We start from the raw sequence: 20,079 nt of genomic DNA, 5'->3' as shown, positions 1-20,079 counted from the left end.
ATTTATAATTTCTCATGAAATATAAAACAAAACAAGAAAAAGACAAATTACCTTTAAATATATAATCCATTTTTACTACAGCATGTAAATAAATACATAATAAATAAATAAATAAATAAATACATTTTTATAATACTATTATTCTATCAATAAATTTCATTATTATAAACAGCAATCATAAATTGTGGATCTCAAATTTTTGTACAAACCCTTAGTTGTTTTGAAAATGTTGTCAATATGATTAAACAATTTTTTATATTAACTCATAGGTACTAAATATCATTTTATTTTAATAATATATTATGTTTAAGATACTTTTAATTAAATATTATCAGTAATTAAAATAACTACTGATGATATTTTATTACTTCAATTGAAGGAAAATTCTCTAATATTTAATAAAATTCTCTAATTTGAAATATTCAAACATTAATTTAATTTATATAATGGAGGCACTTAAAATGTTTTTTTATCTAAAGAGATAGACTTCTATGAAAAAAAATTGGAAAACAAATATATACAGAGATATTTTCTTTTAAAAGTTATGTTTTTGATATATAGTCATATGATTATTATTAAAAATCAGTCAAATTCCAATGATAAACTGGATTGATATATGTACTTAAAATAAAATTTAAAATTTAATTTCATTGTACCTTTAACTATTTCAAGATTGGCTTGCTCATTATTCACTAAACGGCTTTTTTCTGTTTCTTCATGAGCTCTCACTTCTTGTTGGTATCTAGACTGTAGCGTTTTAAGTTCTAAGACTAAAGAAGCACATTCTTTTTCTAACTGTGACGTTCTCTCTCCAAGTTGTCTGTTATCCTCACTTAATTTTTGTTCCCTTATTTTAGTATGCATAAGATCATTTTGGCAAGCTTGAAGTCGACCTAAAAAGCATGTAATTTTTAATAAAGAGTTAAGGAATTTTTTATATTAAAATTTACTTTCAAGTTCTATTTGCAAATCACGTAAAGAACTTTTTTCTTGTGATAATTGTCCTTGCAAGGTAGCTAATTCTTCATGAAGAGAATCGCGATTAAGCTGTAAATTGGTTAACATAGTTTGTAACTCTGCTGCCATTCGTTCATTAGCTGTTTTAGCAACTCCTAATTCTGCAGCCTGTTTACGTAGCTTTGTACAAGTATCAGTCTCAATTTTTAATTTTTCTTGTAATTCCAACATCTAAAAAACAAAAATTTAAATAAAATTTTTTATCATAATAAGTGTTATATTTCCTAATAGGTATATCAAAGGTAGTTGCCAATAAACTAATGTTGAGGGTATAACAATTGCTAACTTATTTTCAGTAAATGAAACTTTGTAAAAAGGAGACCTATGCCACTATTTTTATAAAATCGAGACATATCAAATACTTTATCAGCATACTTAAACACATTGTTTAATGTCAAAATACCAGTAAATAAGAACCTAATAAAACAAACACACAATAATTATTTTATTAATGTAAATCGTTTTTTTTTATTTCCTCAAATTTGATTTTATTGGCTATAATTTTTTTTGAAGGACTATAGTATCGCGTTGGTAATACGTCAGTGCTTGATGCACACTGTTATTCATTAAATATGAGTTGTTTTAGTATAAGAGGGGTAATCTATTAAGGTAGCTAAACTTATTCTATTTTTAATTTCAATAGAAAAATAGGTACTTACTTGTTTTTCTAATGAATTTATTTTGTCATTATGTTGTTGATTATTGTTCATTTCTTTTGTTCTTTTGTTTTGTTCTTCATCAAGTTTACGTTTAAGTTCTTGTAAAGTTGCTTCAGTTTTTCTACGCATTTCACATTCACTATCAGCCTTACGTTGTGCCTAATAATAAAATTTTATAAAAAAAAAAAATTGAACACTCTAAACTGTTTTATTATAATAAATATAAATATTCATCTAATTTTTATTATTAAAATATACAATTTTTTTTTACATTTTTATAATTCTATCGCTATTTATCAAAGATATATCATTTTTCAGAAGAGCAAAAACAAACTTTTAATTTTAATGGTAATGCAAATGGACTTTCAATGGAGTACATAAAATAAACCTTCACAAAAAAATTAACTATTTTTTAAAATATTACAGAAAATACAACTAAATTAAAATGATATATCATATTTCTCATGATAACATTTTTATGACTTCTGAAAAAAGCCATAGAATTATAGTAGATAGTATCAATGTAATTCTTACATCTTTTAAATCTTTGTGGAGATTAGCAATGGAAGTATTCAGTGCAGCTGTCTTTTGTTTTAACATTAACTCTCTATTAGCACCATCTTGTAGCTGCTCTAAAAGTTTTGTATTTTGTTCACGTGTAGCTGATAATTCTTTTTTTTCATTGTCAAGTTCTTTTTTAAGAGAACCAATATAAAAAACTTCTTTCTATATTAAAACAAGATTTACAAAATATTCTTCAGTAAAAGTTTTAATAAATATATTATCTATTATAACTAGATCATTTATCACCAAAAACTTTTAAAATGCTTTTTTTTTTTTAGACAAAATTTTACAATCATAAGTTAATTTTAGTTTAATGAAATAGGATTTTAACTAATAACTCATGTTGTATGCAATTATTTATATTTAACAAACCAAAAATAGACTACTTACACCACAATCCACCTGTTATATTTATATGTAAGGCAGCACATGGAAAAAATAAAATAGAAAAATATGTTAGTATGAAGCACAGAAAAAAAAATATAAGAGCTAAGATTTTTATTTTTTATGGACTATTAAAAATTAAGTAAAATGTTATGGCTATTTTTTAAGGCAACCAATTATTTATACTAAAAATTACTTGTCAGTATTTAAAAATAATGCCCATAAAAATAACATTGCTCAAGCTTTTTACTAACTTTAATTTGAAAAATATAAATTTAATTTTGAGACTGTCAATAACATAAAGTAATTAATCAATAAAATATACTTACAGTATCGTGTAAACATTCCCCATTTATAGCATTGATTCCTAAAAGTCTAAAAAAACAATTATATTAATTAATACTATTTTTTTTTTTATAAAATTACAGCAAAGTTATTAAATAAATCATTAAAATTACTGGTAGTCTCTAGAATATGTAAATCCAACAAAAGGTAAATGATTTCCTGCAAATGCTTTAGGAATTGGAAAGTTTTCTTCGGGTCCATCATCTTTTTCGACATCATCAAAATTACTAGTATCGTCATCACCATTTAATTCAGGAACAACAGGGGGTACACCTAAAATTCATATTTTTTTTTTAACGAAAACAACCATGACTAAAATTAAAAAACTATATATTTCTTTATTACAATCTCTCAAATTATCAAATGTCCATTGATCATTTTGAAAAAATGGGTGTTCTTTTATTTCTTCAATTCCATTTCTTCCTAATCGCTTTTTTCTAAACATAAATTATGATTAATTTAAAATATTACTAAAATAGAGCCAATATTAAGTAATAATATAGCTATTAGTATTAAATTATAAATGTTTACCTATTAGTAAGAAAAGCACAAATTAAAGATTTTGCATTTTGAGAAATTTCAATGTCCGAAGGAAAGCTTAAAGAATTTTTATGGTCCATTATTTTACTGTATGTCCCAACTAAAGAATCGGCATAAAAAGGTGTATCTCCAATCAACATTTCATAAACAAAAACACCAACAGACCACCAATCACATTCTCTTCCGTAAACACCATGCTCGCCAGTTCCAGTTCCTCCTTGAGATTCTAAAACTTCAGGAGAAATGTAATCAGGTGTACCTACAGCTGTGTCTGATCTAACCATTCCATCCTTCAAGTTTAAAATAATTTAGGTTTGAAAAATTATAAAATATCAGAAAACACTGATGGAAATTAGGTTTTTATAGTTAGTAATGCAATTTTATTATACTAATTGTTTGCAGATTAATGTAACATAAACAATACTTTAAAGATTATTTTATTAAAACATAAAAATGACTCATAGAAAATTCAAATCAAAAGAAATTGAATATTTTTGGTAAAAAGCTGCTTAGGTTTAGGTCAATTAGCTTGCAAACATTAGATATTATTTAAATATTTTATACATTTATAACTAATATTCTTACCACTCCCATTCTCATACAAGTTCCAAAGTCAGCTAATTTTAGATGGCCAAATTTGTCTAATAACATGTTATCTGGTTTAACATCTCTACAATTACAATGAATATAAATTTTAGTTTTAAACAATTTTGATGATAATATCTACTCAACCTATGAACAAATCCCATGGAGTGAATTGCATCTAATGCTAGTACTACTTCTGCACAATAAAATTTAGCCCATTTTTCAGGAACATCATAGTTGGACATCAAATTTACAAGATCGCCTCCTACCAAAAGATGAAATAGAGGAATAAAATTCATATAAAAAAAGTATTTTATTATGTAAGTATTGTGAGGTAAGTAAGGTTACAATGTTTATGAAAAATTGAATAATGCAAATATTTAATTGAAATTCACAGAATATTTAAAGAATATTTTAATCTAATTTTGACTACATCTACCACTTGTTTTTAGACCTTCTTGTAGTTGACAAAACATTACCCACCAAAAAACTCCTTTGATTTGATGAATATTGGATGTTGCCTAATTGGGGGATAAGGTGAGTGACTTACATTATTCCTTCCAAATAGCATAAGAGTTTCTGCAAAAGACAAGTGTTTTGGGGTCTCGCACACAATATTTTGTCGTCAAATTTTTCTGATACAATTATACTAAGACTTCGAATTTTTGGAAAATATTCATGAAGGTCTGTGAGAGTCACATTGGCACTCATTTCGCACTTTTCCCTAAATTTATTGTACAAGATCTTAATATCATTGGCCAATTAAAACTTATTTTATGACAACAAAATAAGCAAAAACTCACACTGCTTGTATGGATGACAGTAGATTTATTCAGTACAAAACTTGATACCCAAGCTAAAAAATGTTTCAAACTAAATGATGATACGTTGAAAAATAAATTAATATATTCTTTAAATTTTGTTTAAATATATGCATTATTAAATTTTTCATAAATGTTGTAACCTTACTTTCTGTATGATACTCAATTACGAGGTATGTTTAGAAAATAACCGGAATTTTCGTTTTTTAAAAAAATATTTATTTATTCGTCTACATTAATCTTGTCGCCTTCAAAAAAATCTCCATTACATATTATGCACTTGTGCCAACGCTTTTTCTAATCCTCAAAACAATTCTCAAATTCCATCTTTGGGATAGCTTTTAACTCCTTCAGTGATGTGCTTTTAATGTCATCTATGATTTTAAAGTTATTTTTATTTTTGGAAATAGAAAAGTCATATGAAACCATATAAACTATAGAAAGTCATATAATGTATAGCGAATATGGAGGCTGGGGCATCATTAAAATATTGTTTTTGGCCAAATATTCAAGAACAAGCATTGAAGTGAAAGCAGGTGCATTATCGTGGTGCAAGAGGCATAAATTGTTTTGTCACAAATCCGGGAGTTTTTTTCAGATTGCTACACTCAAATGGGGTTAAACTTGTAAGTAGTACTCTCTATTGACTGTTTGACTTTGTGTCAAGAATTCATGATGTACTATGCTATTAAAATTGAAGAACAGTTCTTCTGGGACATTTGAGTATTAGTTTCGACGTTGTATACATAAACCCAAGTTTAGTAACCTGTTATAACACGTTTCAGTAATTCTGCATTATTGTTGACTTCATTAAGTGACTCCTAAACAGCTTCCATTTGCTGCTGTTTTTGTTCAAAATTCAATAATTTCGGAACAATTTTTGCTGCAATACGTTTCATTCGTGAAAAAATTTTAAGGCATGAGCTAATCAATATTCCAACATTATCAGCTACTGCTCTGAATTGTGATTCGCCGATCATTCATAACCATTTCTTTCACGTTTTCATAAGTTGTTGAAGTGCTGTGACGTTCATCATCTTCAATGTCTTCACACTCATTTTTTAAACACTTTTATTACTTGTAAACTCTTGTTTTACTCATGGCAGACATTTCACACACTTTGTTACCATTGACAAAGTAAAAAATGAATCCAGCTGAAAATTTTCTCATACTTCAAGGACACGTGTACAAACATTGAAAAAAAAATTTGATAATCAGATTCTCTAAACCCACTAAATTTAAAAATTCCTGTCACGTTCTGAACATACTTCGTATATATTTATAATGACTCAAAATATTCAGATATTTCAATTTTAAATTAAACAATATTTTACAATCATCTTTTTAATTATTAAAATGCTTTCAAGTTATTATTATTCTATTTTAACATCTTCTCTTAAAAACTATGCTTGAGATAAATAAGCAAGAAAAAATAGTAATACTTGAAAGTCAGCAATTTCCATCTAATTAAATAAAGAAAAACTTTATTTAAATAGTATCAAAATACCATTTAATAATTAATATTTTTTTAGAAAAAATAGTAGTAACTAACATTTTGTTTACATTATACTTTAAATTAATCAAGATTTATTATGTTTTTGTAAAAAAATTATTTAAAATTTTTATTAAGTAAAAAGTATACTTTTAAGATTTTTATAACTCAAGTCTGTAAATATGACAATCATAAACAATGTATATACAAAATATTAAGTAGTTGCTAAATAGAATTCACTTATAAGACACTTTATACATACAAGAAACACATCTATTAAGAACTTTTAATACTATAATTAATCCTCACAATATTTTACATTTTTTTTCTCAACAATTTTTATATTATTAAAACATTTATTTTAAAAACAAATAACAGAATAAGAGAAAAAATATTATATAAACAACTCTAATTAAAATTAAGTTGATATTTAATAAATTTTTGAAGTTTTTATATCAAATGTAGGTTTGCATTATGTACAGAAAGATAGCACTTAACTAATTTAACAAATATACCTGGCATATAATCCATCACCATATATAAATATTTATGATCTTGAAATGCAAAATGTAATTGAACAATCCACTCAGAATTAGCATGTGCCATTATGTCTCGTTCTTCCCAAAAAAATGCAGAATCTGATCGTTTTATCTGAAATAAAAATATTAACCCAAAATTATTACTTATTACCTATAAATTATATATTTAAACTATATTTAAAACTATAAAAATTAATATTAAGAAAGAAAAATATAATAACATAGCAGACATTTCAAATGCTGCCAAACTCTGCCTGTAACTATTAATAGTCAGATGAGTTACCATTAGCCAATTTAGAAACAATAGAAACAAAGGCTATAATAACTAATACAAAAGACAAACTTAAAACCACTGTATTTATTATTTGGATAAGATACATTAATCCAAGATATTCATTGGCTGGTATTAATTCACCATACAGTTGAAAAAAAATACATTTTTCTAAATTATTTTTACAGCCTATTTAGGCTTATGGTATAGAAACCATTTCAAAAAGAAAGTTTATTGACTTCATATATTTTGGAATGGGGTTGTCCATCACCAAGAGACTTCAATAACTAGTTTTGAAATAAAATATACATATATTTAGATAAAATACAATACATACCATTTCAAATTTACTCAACAGTTTCATGGCATAAACTTTTTTATTTGATTTATGGCGAACCTAAAATTATATAATATTAAATATCAATTATATAATTAATTTTAATATATATGTAACTAAATAAATTTGATTTTTGATAAATTATCTTAAAAAATTTAGTTGAGCCAACAACTCAAATTACAAGGAAACAAAAATATTTCATACAAATAAATTTTTATAATTAGTCAATATAAATGTGGAAATTAATGGTTACAACCTAGAAAAATTTGAGATAAAACTATGACAGTTTTAACAATAATGACTATTGTCTTCAATTTTATACATTTATTTGTTTTTAGCATTGACTAATTCAAATAAATATTTCAGTTTATAAGACATTTTTTAAAGAGCCCAATATTTTAATTCTTATAAAATTGTATACATCTTTGTAAATTCATGCTGACATACCAATTGAACTTCCCCAAATGCACCTCGTCCAATAACCTTAATGAGATTAAAATCATCCGGTTTCATTCGTAGTTGACAAATATCTGATGCAAACTTATCATCTAAAAAAACATTTATCAATCAGAAATAATAATAATATTATTATTATTATTTAAATTATTATAAAAGAATGATGAGTGGGGGATATGATTAATTTCTTTTTTCTTTTTAATTATAAAACATAGGTACTATTAACTACTAAAAAATGGCNGGTCTGGTGGACCAGAACAGCACTCATTACAGCTAGGAAAGAACTTAGTCGCATACAGAGAATGGCTGCTATTGCCATCACTGGAGCATTAAGAACTACACCAACGGTCGCATTAGAGGCACTAATTGGATTGCCTCCTCTGCATCTAGAGGTGAAAGCTCACGCCAAAGCTACAGCACTAAGATTCCACAACTTAGGTATGTGGACTTTGGAGAGTGATACAACAGAACATGGTAAAATACTAAAAGAGATAGACCAGGGCTTTTTAGAGTACTCTTTGGACTATATCAAACTGGTTCTTAAGAATAACATTCCCTACAATGTGGAGATCACTACACGTAGAGAATGGAATATTAACCACCTGACTGAAAAAGGAGGATTTGTTATATATACAGATGGATCCAAAAAATCAGGAAACGTAGGTGCTGANAATCAGGAAAGGTAGGTGCTGGAATTTGGGGCTTAAAGCCACGAATAAATGTCAGTATGTCATTGGGCACAACACCCTGTTTTCCAAGCAGAGGTGATGGCGATACTGGTAGGGGCTCAGAACCTGCTGGTATACAAAAATAGAGAGATAACTATCTTAAGTGATAGTNCAAAAATAGGAAGATAACTATCTTAAGTGATAGTCAAGCGGCTTTGAAAGCACTCTGTAACGATCAGGTGAATTCAAAGCTGGTCCTCGAATGCAGGGAAACTTTAGAATCACTATCGAGGTTCAACAAAGTTACACTAGCGTGGGTACCAGGACACAACGGTGTCACTGGAAATGAGAATGCTGACTTTCTAGCCAGGAAAGGAGCAGAGAACACCTATGTTGGACCAGAACCAGTGGTAGGACTCACTGAGCAATCGCTCAAAGCGTTACCCAAGAATTGGTGCAGAGAACAACACAGGAAAATCTGGAAGTACTTGGTAGTACCTAGACAATCTAAAATGTTTATCAAGACCCCTGGTTTATTGCTGGGTGATCTTAATAGCATGACTAGACATCAAATAAGCACCCTGACTGGTCTACTGACAGGACATGGTCACCTGCTTAAACATCTTAACGCAATGGGGGTATCGGAATCACAATTGTGCAGGAAGTGTGGAGTAGAAGAGGAAGACTCATTTCACATCATGTGCGAATATGAAGCCTTGTCCACACTAAGATCAAACTACTTGAATAAACCTTTTCCTGAAAAAGAAGATATTAAAAACCTAAAACCCAGAGAGATACTTAATTTCGCCAGAAAGGCAGGACTCTTTGGTCATTTTTAGAGGTGACTTATGGTTGGTAATGTATTAACACTTTGGTGATAACACTTAGGTGGGTAAACCGAATCAAGACAATTCGGTATGCGGTGTGCACAATGGACCAACAAGTCTGAGTGCATGGGCATTATGTCCACCTCGATAATAACTAAAACTAAAACTAAAAAACTACTAAAAAAAAGTTATATGTTTTATACTTTTAAAGATATTGTTTGAATAATTAATAAATCAATATAGTTAATAGAGTTAAACACAGTTAATCAATCACTCTGTAAAAATATAAGTATATTATTTTTTTATCATAATACACTTAATTACCTACAAATTAAAATTCGTATTGTGAATTTTTTTTTTTTTGACTTTTGGTCAAATAAAAAGTTTATCATAAACAATTCAATTATTCACAAAATAAGTACAATAAGAAAATGACTGGTCGATAACTTCAAGGTATTACCATTTTAAAATAAAGATTAGTGGTAAAGCATGGTTGCGGCTATTTTTATCATTAGATTTTTTCACCACATTCCACTTTCTGCCTTGGTATACAAGTGTTAATAACTTTCAAAGTACTGGTCTAAAAGTCATTATTGAATAGTCATTTTCTATTTTATAAGCTAGTTAAATTTATATGTTGTCTATTAAACAAATAAAGTGGATACCCCTATAAGTAACAGTGGACAATTTTAAAAAGTAGTTACTAACTGTTAAACTGATAATCCTATATAAATCTCAATTGTTCAATTACTAAATATTTTTTAAAGGCCCATCTTTTATCATTTAGATCTTATAAAGATATCAATGATAGTTTATAATGACATCATATTCAACTAGCTATAGTTAATCCTATAGATTATAAGCTAATTAAGAAAATCATTGGTAAATAAGATAACTGATTAATTGGATAATTGTCTATTACATAAAGTATTAAAATATATGTTTCTACCAAATTATAAAAATTAAAAGGAACAATAGAAGGGATAGAACTTAATTATTGATTATTCTNTTAAAAGGAACAATAGAAGGGATAGAACTTGATTATTGATTATTCTGTAATCATCTACAATAATGCATTAATTGAAAAAATAACAAATTATTAAATTTCAAATACATATATATATATATATATATATTTTTTTTTATTTTAAAAAACTGAAACCAGAAGTGTTTTTTTGTATACGACTGTGATGTTTAGTCACAGAATGTTAAATAAAACGATAAAATTACATTCAAATATATATTATGACCATATTATTAAGCATTCATTATTTAAATATTTTATAAATTTTATAGTATTACTTACATCTATGTATGTAAGCTTCAACATTTTTCATTCGTTTTACAGCAGGATTTTCACAATCAGCAACTAATGCTTGTACTGTATCCTTAACAAATTAATAATAATATTAAATAATTACTTTTTTTTAAGTTAAAATTTTAATTTACAAGAAAGTAAACTTTAACATAAAAATTATATTTTTAAACTGAAATTATGTAATGAAAGTTAAATAACATTTCTACTCTTCTTAAAAAACAGAAGAAATAAAAACAGAAATACAGGACATTTTAGATGCAATATTTGATGTAATTATTTTCCTTGACATAGCTTTTTCTAATCTTTCTATCGATTTTTCCTCTCATATTTTCTGTGAAAACATGTACCAAATAACTTCTTGAATATACACTTTTGTAATACCAACAAAATTTTATAATGTGTAATGTTAGTTTTTAAAGAAATTTAAATTATGGGATGCAAAAATCAACAACTCATGGAGGTATGTTTTAATTTCTTAAATTCGTAAAATATTCTGGCAATATCATTTTTTTTGGAAAATTCAATTTAAGAAATTTATATTATCATTTAAATAAATTTTAAAAAAATTAAAGAAACATAAAATTAATTAATATGTTTCTTTAATTTTTTATAACATTTAAATATATTATAATGTAATCTAAATATTTATTTTTTATAGTTTAGCATTAAAAAGGATAAGGAATTTTACTCATTATCATAGACAGTTAAAAGGAGACTACTCTCGCCTCGCATAAAACCCTTATAAGTATATTTCAAATCTTCTTCTTCTTTCTTCATTTCTTCCCCTTAATCCCAACTACTTGGGGTCGGCCACCCTTATCCTAAACTTACACTTGACACAATCTCCCACATTATCTACGCTCACATCAGCTGTCCTCAAATCGCATTCAATAGCATCTCTATATCTCTTTTTTGGTCTTCCTCTACCTCTTCTTCCTTCAACATTCATTTCTATAACTGTTTCTTACAGCTTCCGATTCTTCTATCCTCATAACATGACCAAACCATCTAAGTTTATTTTCTCTCATCTTATCCACAATCGACGCTGCACCTATACTCCCTCTTATATGCTCGTTCCTTATCCTTTCTTCTCTAGTCATTCCACTCATCCATCTAAGCATTCAAATCTCTGCTACACTCATTCTCTGCTCTACTTTCTAGGCAACTAACTTCTCATTAATGCCCATTTTAAAACCTCTCACAGTACTCTGTCATACGCTTTCTCCAAATTTATAAATACCATACACAGCTTTTTCTTCTTTTTCTTAAACTTTTCTATTATTTGCCTCACACAAAATACTGGCTTCATTGTTGACTTACCAGGCATAAATCCAAACTGGTTTTTAGATACCGATATCTTATTTCTTATTCCCTTACCTTTTCCCAAATTTTCATACTATGACTCATAATTTTTATGCCTCTATAATTTCCACACTCCTGTATGCCTCCTTTACCTTTAAATATCGGTACCACAATACTATTCCTCCATTCATTTGGTATTTTCCTTCTAATAAGATTTTATTTAAAAGTTTCTTCACCACCTTATGCCAACACGGCCTAATATTTTCCATACATCTACTGGCACTTCATCTGGTCCTACTGCTTTATTCTTTTTCATTGATGCCACTGCCTTCCATACCTCTCATTAATTCTCACTACCAGTCATTCTACATAATATCCTCTAATGTCTCTTTTGGGTACTCCTCATTCAATAATTTTTCAAAATACTCTTTCCACCTTTTTTTCACATCATTATTACTCGAGAGTACTTTATTATCAACATTTTTTATACATCTTATATAATGATAATCTTTAGACCTTTTCTCTCTTATCTTTATCTATAGATTTCTTTCTTGCATTTCTTTGTTCCTAGCCTATCATATAACTTATCATACCTCCTTAACTTCACTTTACTTACTGCACACTTGGCTTCTTTGCACAAGCGTTTATACTCCATCCCAGTCTTCTCTCCTTTTGCTCTTCTGCCATATTTTGAATTGATTTTTCTTACTTTCTATGATTTTTTGAACGTCCTCATCCCACCACCAGGTTTCCTTGTTTCCTGGCATTCTAGTCCTACTCTTACCAACAATCTCCTTTGCAATATTCTTTACACTACTATCAAATCTATTCAACACATCATTTATATTTCCCTCGACATTCCACACCGTCCTCTCTTTTATCGTCTTTACAAAATCTTTTTCATTTTCCCTTTTCAATTTCCACCTCCAGATTTTCTATTCCCCCTATGTTTCTTCTATTTTAAAAAGTTACCACAAACCATATAGAACTTAAAAATAAGGGAAATATATGTTTTCTGTCAAATCTATTTATTTTAAGGTATGGTAAACCATTTTTAATCAAGCTTTAAGTTTTCTTTTGGGTTGTTCTGTGGCATTAGACTTAAAATATTTTATATTCATAAATACTAAATATTTTTGCTTTTTTACAAAAAATGTTTTGTTTTAAATTTTATAAATAAAGAATTTTTATCTTAAAGTCATCAATTAAGAATAAAAATTTTAATGTAAAATAGATAATTGTTCAGTAGATCGGTTTTAAAAATAAAATGATCATACAGCTATTTATAACTTCTAATTTTTAATATAAGTAAACTCTCTGTATAATGAATAAAACAACTTCATTTAGGACTCAAAATATGTATATTTTTTCAATTTTTTAATGTATTTCTAGAAAAAAAATGTTTGTTCAAAAAAATTGCGTTAGAACCTTTTTATTTTCAAGCTATTTAGTAATATTAAATTAAGGGAATACTTCAATTTATATTAATATCATAATTATACATTTATGTATTATAAGTTCACATTATAATTTATAATTATAATAATTTCTCACCAGTAAAGAATCTACATTAGAAATGCTTCTTGGATCCCTTAATTTATTTTCAAGAATTTGTAACCTTCGCCTCCTATCATCTTCTTTGATTGACTCCATTTCTTTCATTCCTGTAGTTTAGTTAAGTTATTAGAGGTGAGCTAAAATTGCTTATATAATTTAATTAATTGTATTTCCTATAACTTATTATCAGTTATTTAAAATAAGAAATGACAAACTCTACTCTACTCATATACTTATGTTATACAGTATGTTTTATTAAATACTTAAATATTACTTTTATAAAATAACTATAATTAACATACATTTACATTACACAATGGAAAATGACTAACTATGAAAATAGTAGCATCCACACTTCACATCCAATCCATGTTTTAAAATACTAAACTTTAAAATATTGGTTCAAATGCCCATTAGTAATATTTGATGTCTGTTTTTTGTAAAAAATCTATAATTTCAATAGATTTAAATATATAAAAATTTCATAAAAAATGTTTTATTTTAAAAATATCTCTAGAATAAGGACTTATCCATTGACAAGCCATTTGTCTGGAATACAACTCAATTACAAAATATAAACACACTTGTATTATTTGTAAAAAATTTACATGTTATTTATATTTGTACATAAATATAAATACACAGACAAAACAAAAAATTTCTTTTTGTGCTTAAATTTAAATTAATTACTTTAGATTATTTTTAATGCTGACGATTTATTGCCAATTTATTTAAAATTAATTCATAATATTAATGATTTCTTTATACAATACTTCATTTATAAGACATGGTATAGAATATTTATAGATTCATATGTTCGCTGTACTATATTTCAAGTAATATAATAAATGTTATTGAAAATAAACATTCAAATTGTTTAAAATTAAAATTTTAAATATTAATTTAAAAATAAAAAAAAATTTTAAAAGATTAATTCAAAAAGCTACAAAAATTACTAAAAAAATAGCAGATACATATTTTAGGGAAAATGTTATCATTATTACACTATTACAAAATTTATGCCTTAAAGCTAGCCACAAAAAAATATAATAAGTATTATTTTTGTTATGCTAAATCTATGTTACAGCTTAAATTTTAAATAAATTAAAATATATATTACTATTTATAAAAATATAGTAGTATAAGCGATATTTTTTTTATTTTTTATCATAAGACAAATAATTTGATATATTAATATATTTATTTTCAATTTTTAATAAAATGTATTAAAATTAATTTAAAAAAAAAAAAAAGAGTTGATATTTGTGCTATTTTCTATGAGTAGTAAATTTTGAAATACGGAGGAAATACAACTTGAACATTTAAAATAAAATTATAATTAAAGTATTCAATTGTAAAACTATTATAAGTTATTTGTTTTATATAAAATTAGATTGTAGTAGACTAATAAAGAAAATTCTCAAAAATATTATGTTTAATAAACTAAAGCATACTAGGTGATTGGTTTTCCATTAACCACTTGATTACTCACAAAATGTTTACAATAATGGAAAAATAATTTTTGATTTCTTTTAGTTACATATAGTTTTTGATTATCAGCTAATAATTACTTTTTGTAATAATTTTTCATAACTCAAAGGAATTTCAACCTTATTTTTAGTGAAATTTATATGGTAACAAACATATTTTAATAGCTTATAAAATAAGAAATAATCTAATTAAGAATTAATTAGATTAAGAATATAAAAAATTACTGACCGATAACAACTTTTGAACCTGTATTCAGAAGTATTCAACAATTTTAAGTTATGACAGGAGGTGAGGAGTAGCTGTTTCTATTTTTATCACTTGTAATTTCCTGGCTGTACTATTTGTCCCACCTAGATATAGAAATGAGAATAACATCTGAAGTACGGGTTCAAAAATTGTTAACGATCAGTAATTTTTTTAAATAGAAAATTGTCTATTTTATAAGTTAATAAATATGTATGTTACCATTTAAAAAATTAAGTTAACACCCCTATACATTATAAGATGTGATCTTAAAAAGTAATTAATAGTTGATAAATTAAGAACTAAAAGAAATCAAAATTATTATTTCAATATAGTATTTATTTAGCTTGTAATGGAGTAGTTTATAATAAACAGATCACTCTGTATACTACTATATTTTTATAATATAGCTAATAAATATTAGTATTCGATTAAAATTTAAACTGTTTTGACATAACTTTAACAAAACACAATAATAAGAAATATCTTAAAAACTAAACGTAATAGAAACATTCTTATGATCAATTTTAAATCAGCACAGGAAAATGGTTTAGAATTATAGTTTTATCTATGTCACAAAATATATATTAATCAGTGTTATCAACAAGATATAAAATTATTGATCAAAATATAAGTAGAGGGTCATCAATTTAAAAAATATATACTATTATACATTTTTGAAGACAGATTGACTAATGAACAAATTTTAATAATTTTAAGTTCAATAATGCAGTATACATGAAGTTTAAACTTCATAAAAACATTTTTTGTACATAACAGCTTTAGAAGCTAAAAAAAATTGAAAAAATCGTAAACACATACCTTAAAGTATAGTCTTCTAAACAAAATGTTAACTACTAACTATGATGGTAATTAGATGAAGTTAATATTCCAAGTCAGCTATGGAGAAAATGTACTCTGAAGAGTACATAACGTATTTTTAATAAAAACAATTGAAATTCTTTAACTAGCATAAATGGCATATCCAATGTTCAATTTTTTTGTCAAAGTTAAAGATGAACGCGCCGTATTAACAATTTGTATTGGTCCCACATAAGTGTATTTTATAACAAAGAAATTGTGCTATAAAACAACTAAAAATTATATTTAAGCAAAAAAATTTAAAAAAATCATCAACACTTTTTTTTTTTTTTTAATTAATGAAGAAATTCCATTTAAAAAGGACTAAGCTCTTAGAATGGGAAGTGGTTGTCGTCAAAAGTGCGAAAAGTGGAAAGCGGTGTGATAAAAAATTTGAATGATAACATAATACGCGTTACCCGAGAAATGTTTTGAAACCATATGTGGTCACGAAAAAAACTCCTCATGTCATTTTGAAGGATTCAGTAGTTAACTGCTAACGCCATACAATGACTAACTTCAATATGAGCTCAGTACTTAATAACACCACTAGATGTCATTAAGACAAATTATTTAAAATGAAATAGATAAATTCCAATTCAGTAGCACTTGCCATCAATTTAACGCCTGTGGTCATTTTTGTTGACAGATTTTAAATAGTTAAACTTTTTAGCTTCGATGCGAAGCGGAGAAGGTATTAATTTTACTATGATGTGTTTTTTTTTTTTTTTATGTCTGTTGCCACTTTTTCTCAGCTCTCACTGGACCGATTTCTTTCAAAAATACGTCAAAAGATCACAAATCGTATCTAGTTGAAGACATTACCCTTAAAAATTGAAAAAAATTCCCTCGTTCCCCGCAAATGGGGGAAATATCCAAAAAAATTACAAATTTAAAAATCGCTAATTTTCGAAATTTTTTCACTTTTTTTTCTTAAAACTTCCATAACTTTTTGAAAAATCAACAAATCAACATAATTTTTTTTTATACTAAAACCTTAGATATTTACCTTTCATTTGATATCATTTTTTTGAAAATCTATCACTTAACCTGCTCATTGGGGGGGATTTAAAATGGCAACTTTTTTACAAAAATTAATTTTTTCAACTTAATTTTTGAAAATGTTCCGGAAAGACTGCGTCCTTTAAACATATATCAAATTAAAGCTTATTTTATGTACTACAAAATGAAAAAAAAAAATTTGTCCCGACACTTTTTTTTCTACATTTAAACGGCTGCCGTAGTTAAAAAAACACTATTTTTGTGTTAAAATTTTCGATTTTCGATTTTAAATTTTCAACTTAAAAATGCTATAACTTTTTGAAAAATGTATATATCAGCACAAATTTTTTTTTTCTAAATACATTATAAGTACATCTTTCATTTGACATACTTTTTATTAAAATTGGACAATTTCCCCTTATATAGGGGGCGTTCAAAACTTAAAATATTGTAAAAAACATAGATCTTTTTCAACTGAACTTTTGAAAATGTTCCGGAAATACTGCGTCCTTTAAACATATATCAAATCAAAGGTTATGTTATATACTATCAAATGAAAAAAAAAAATTTGTCCCGACATCTTATCTTCTATGTGCAAATGGCTGTCGAAAATTTAAAAAAAAATGTAATGTTTGCGATAAAAATTACATTTTATCGGGATGTTTTTTGTACTTAAAACTGCCATAACTTTTTCAAAAATGAACAAATAAAAATAATATTTTTTTGTATTGAAACCTTAGATATTTCCCTTTCATTTGATATAATTTTTTTTGAAAATCTAACACTTATTCTGCTCACTGGGAGGATTTAAAATAGTAACTTTTTTACAAAAAATAACTTTTTCAACTTAATTTTTGAAAATGTTCCGGAAATACTGCGTCCTTTAAACATATATAAAATTAAAGCTTATTTTATGTACTACAAAATGAAAAAAAAAAATTTGTCCCGACGATCTATCTTCTATACGCAAATGGCTACCATATTGAAAAATATACTATTTTTGTATGATAATTATGGGTTTTGTATTTTATTTTAATAGAAGTTGATGTTGCTTTTGCAATTATCCATCAATTTTTTAAAATTAAACACTATCTACAGATTTGCATCGAAGCGTTTCTTATGATAGTGATTTTAATCACTGTCAGATTAAATCTATACTGGACTCTACTATGCAATGTCTCCACTATGCCGCGACCCCACTGTGCTACCGTTTTATTTTTTTCTCGTTACATAGTGATGAGCAAATGTACTCTGAAAGTTAATTGATCTCTCATTAAAATTATTTATACACAATTTTGATGAAATAAAAAAATATATGTTTGACATAGGTATTCTCATGGGTAGTCGCATCCGCCGAATTAAAATTTAGGACAGGCCCGGTTATTATAATTTGGATTTATTACATATATTTTTGGCCTCTTTCTTTTATGGTCATTATTTGAAAATAAAACATTTTATGGGTCCCGTGTCTAAAGCTGGCTCTGAAAACAAGGTAAGCCCTGTTGCTATCCTACCCATCCGCTAAGAATATCACTGCTCATGGGAACATACTTAGATAGAACCCCATGAATAAAAAAATAGAGGGTAGAGATTTATTCTAGAGGGAGTAGTATAAAAAATTCTGATGCATATACCTTCAGTATAAAATCTTTAGAACAGCCATGATAAGTATCATATAATAATTTAGTAAGTTGATTTTTCGAGGTATTTTTGAAGATTGCTCAAATTCAAATTATATTGTTAACAATTATCATTGTTTTTATGGCTATTAGGATATATTTTGAATAAAAATAATGGTTATTACTTGAATTAAAATGAATTACACTGCTATGGTTTGAACTCCTTGCTGTTACTTGTACAAAGTGATTGATTAATTATGTTTAACACAATATTGTTAAAAGTTTAAAACATACATATTTTAATTTTTCTTTTTAGAAGTATCCTATGTTCTAAAATTTTCAACAAAAATTATTATTTCTACCCTTTTTTCATTATTTAAAAAATAATATCAATTAAGTTCTTTAATTGGAAACAAATGTTTAATTAGCTTAATAACAAGAAAATGACAATAATAGTAGGTCGGGAGGAGTTGAGTGGTGTGAATTTTTATCTCTGGACATTCTACTGCACTACTTCTACTATGGCATAAAAGTACTAACATCTTTTAAATTCTGGTTCAAAAGTTGTTATCGACCAATAATTTTTTTAGTTAGGTAATTTTATATATATATATATATATATGTTAGGGTGGCCGCTATTTACATATGAAGGAAAATTCTTATGCGAAACTTCAGGAGCGCGGGGCGTAAATTTGTTCCTTTATGTCTAAAGATAATCTTTAAAAAATTTGAGCCTTATATTACTTGATTAACTGGGCGCATATAAAGCTCAAAGTTTTGGAAAAATATGAAAAATTAAAGCGTACCCCCGGCATTTCGGGAATTGATTTAAAGGAAGCGCTGGATTGTACTCCAAATAAGAAAGGGGACTTCGTTCACCATATTTTTAACTATTGGATATAATCATGAAATAAAAGTTATTTTTTGTATAATCCAATAATTACTTTCATAAATAAAACACTATCTACAAATTAGAATGAAAGCGTTTTTTATGATAATGAACTAATCACTGTTAGATATCAACTATACTTGTCCCAACCATATTCACTGTGCCACTATACTGTTTTTGATTACTTATTCAAATTTTCTTAAATATCTATGCAGAGTACAACATTTTTGGTAATTAAAAAAAAAAGTAATAAACCACTCGAATAAATAAAATAATTTTTGTAAGTTTTGAT

General features: G+C 26.4%; 1 protein-coding gene and 1 long non-coding RNA gene across 6 annotated transcripts in view; both read right to left on the bottom strand.

Moving 5' to 3' along the window:
* LOC126898775 (rho-associated protein kinase 1) overlaps positions 1-16,650 on the bottom strand; it is a 28,674-nt gene extending 12,024 nt beyond the window's left edge. The window contains exons 1-19 of one of the 5 annotated variants that reach the window (XM_050673099.1): positions 16,239-16,650; positions 13,985-14,130; positions 13,680-13,789; positions 10,812-10,893; positions 8,002-8,102; positions 7,555-7,614; positions 6,923-7,058; positions 4,242-4,359; positions 4,095-4,179; positions 3,501-3,799; positions 3,315-3,406; positions 3,083-3,242; positions 2,954-2,999; positions 2,631-2,642; positions 2,211-2,402; positions 1,677-1,835; positions 951-1,188; positions 657-893; positions 52-75 (exon numbers count right to left, since the gene is read on the bottom strand). In XM_050673099.1, the coding sequence (XP_050529056.1) occupies positions 52-75; positions 657-893; positions 951-1,188; positions 1,677-1,835; positions 2,211-2,402; positions 2,631-2,642; positions 2,954-2,999; positions 3,083-3,242; positions 3,315-3,406; positions 3,501-3,799; positions 4,095-4,179; positions 4,242-4,359; positions 6,923-7,058; positions 7,555-7,614; positions 8,002-8,102; positions 10,812-10,893; positions 13,680-13,787 (2,149 nt within the window). In that variant the 5' untranslated portion in view covers positions 13,788-13,789; positions 13,985-14,130; positions 16,239-16,650. Of the gene's footprint in view, positions 1-51; positions 76-656; positions 894-950; positions 1,189-1,676; positions 1,836-2,210; positions 2,403-2,630; positions 2,643-2,953; positions 3,000-3,082; positions 3,243-3,314; positions 3,407-3,500; positions 3,800-4,094; positions 4,180-4,241; positions 4,360-6,922; positions 7,059-7,554; positions 7,615-8,001; positions 8,103-10,811; positions 10,894-13,679; positions 13,790-13,984; positions 14,131-15,401; positions 15,602-16,238 lie in introns of those variants that run through there. The other 4 variants (XM_050673098.1, XM_050673100.1, XM_050673101.1 and 1 more) reach the window with 4 other exon arrangements.
* A 309-nt stretch (positions 16,651-16,959) lies between these two features.
* LOC126898907 (uncharacterized) lies at positions 16,960-18,543 on the bottom strand. The gene is made up of 2 exons (XR_007702427.1): positions 17,671-18,543; positions 16,960-17,419 (listed from the first exon to the last, which is right to left on the bottom strand). It is a non-coding gene; the product is annotated as an uncharacterized LOC126898907 (long non-coding RNA).
* Between the last annotated feature and the right edge of the window lie 1,536 nt (positions 18,544-20,079).

This window comes from Daktulosphaira vitifoliae, unplaced genomic scaffold, assembly GCF_025091365.1.
Source record: "Daktulosphaira vitifoliae isolate Bord-2020 unplaced genomic scaffold, ASM2509136v1 Scaffold_2, whole genome shotgun sequence".
Classification (NCBI taxonomy): Eukaryota; Metazoa; Arthropoda; class Insecta; order Hemiptera; family Phylloxeridae; genus Daktulosphaira; species Daktulosphaira vitifoliae.
Note: the sequence above shows the minus strand (reverse complement) of the source record. Positions and strands in the feature narration are given on the sequence as shown.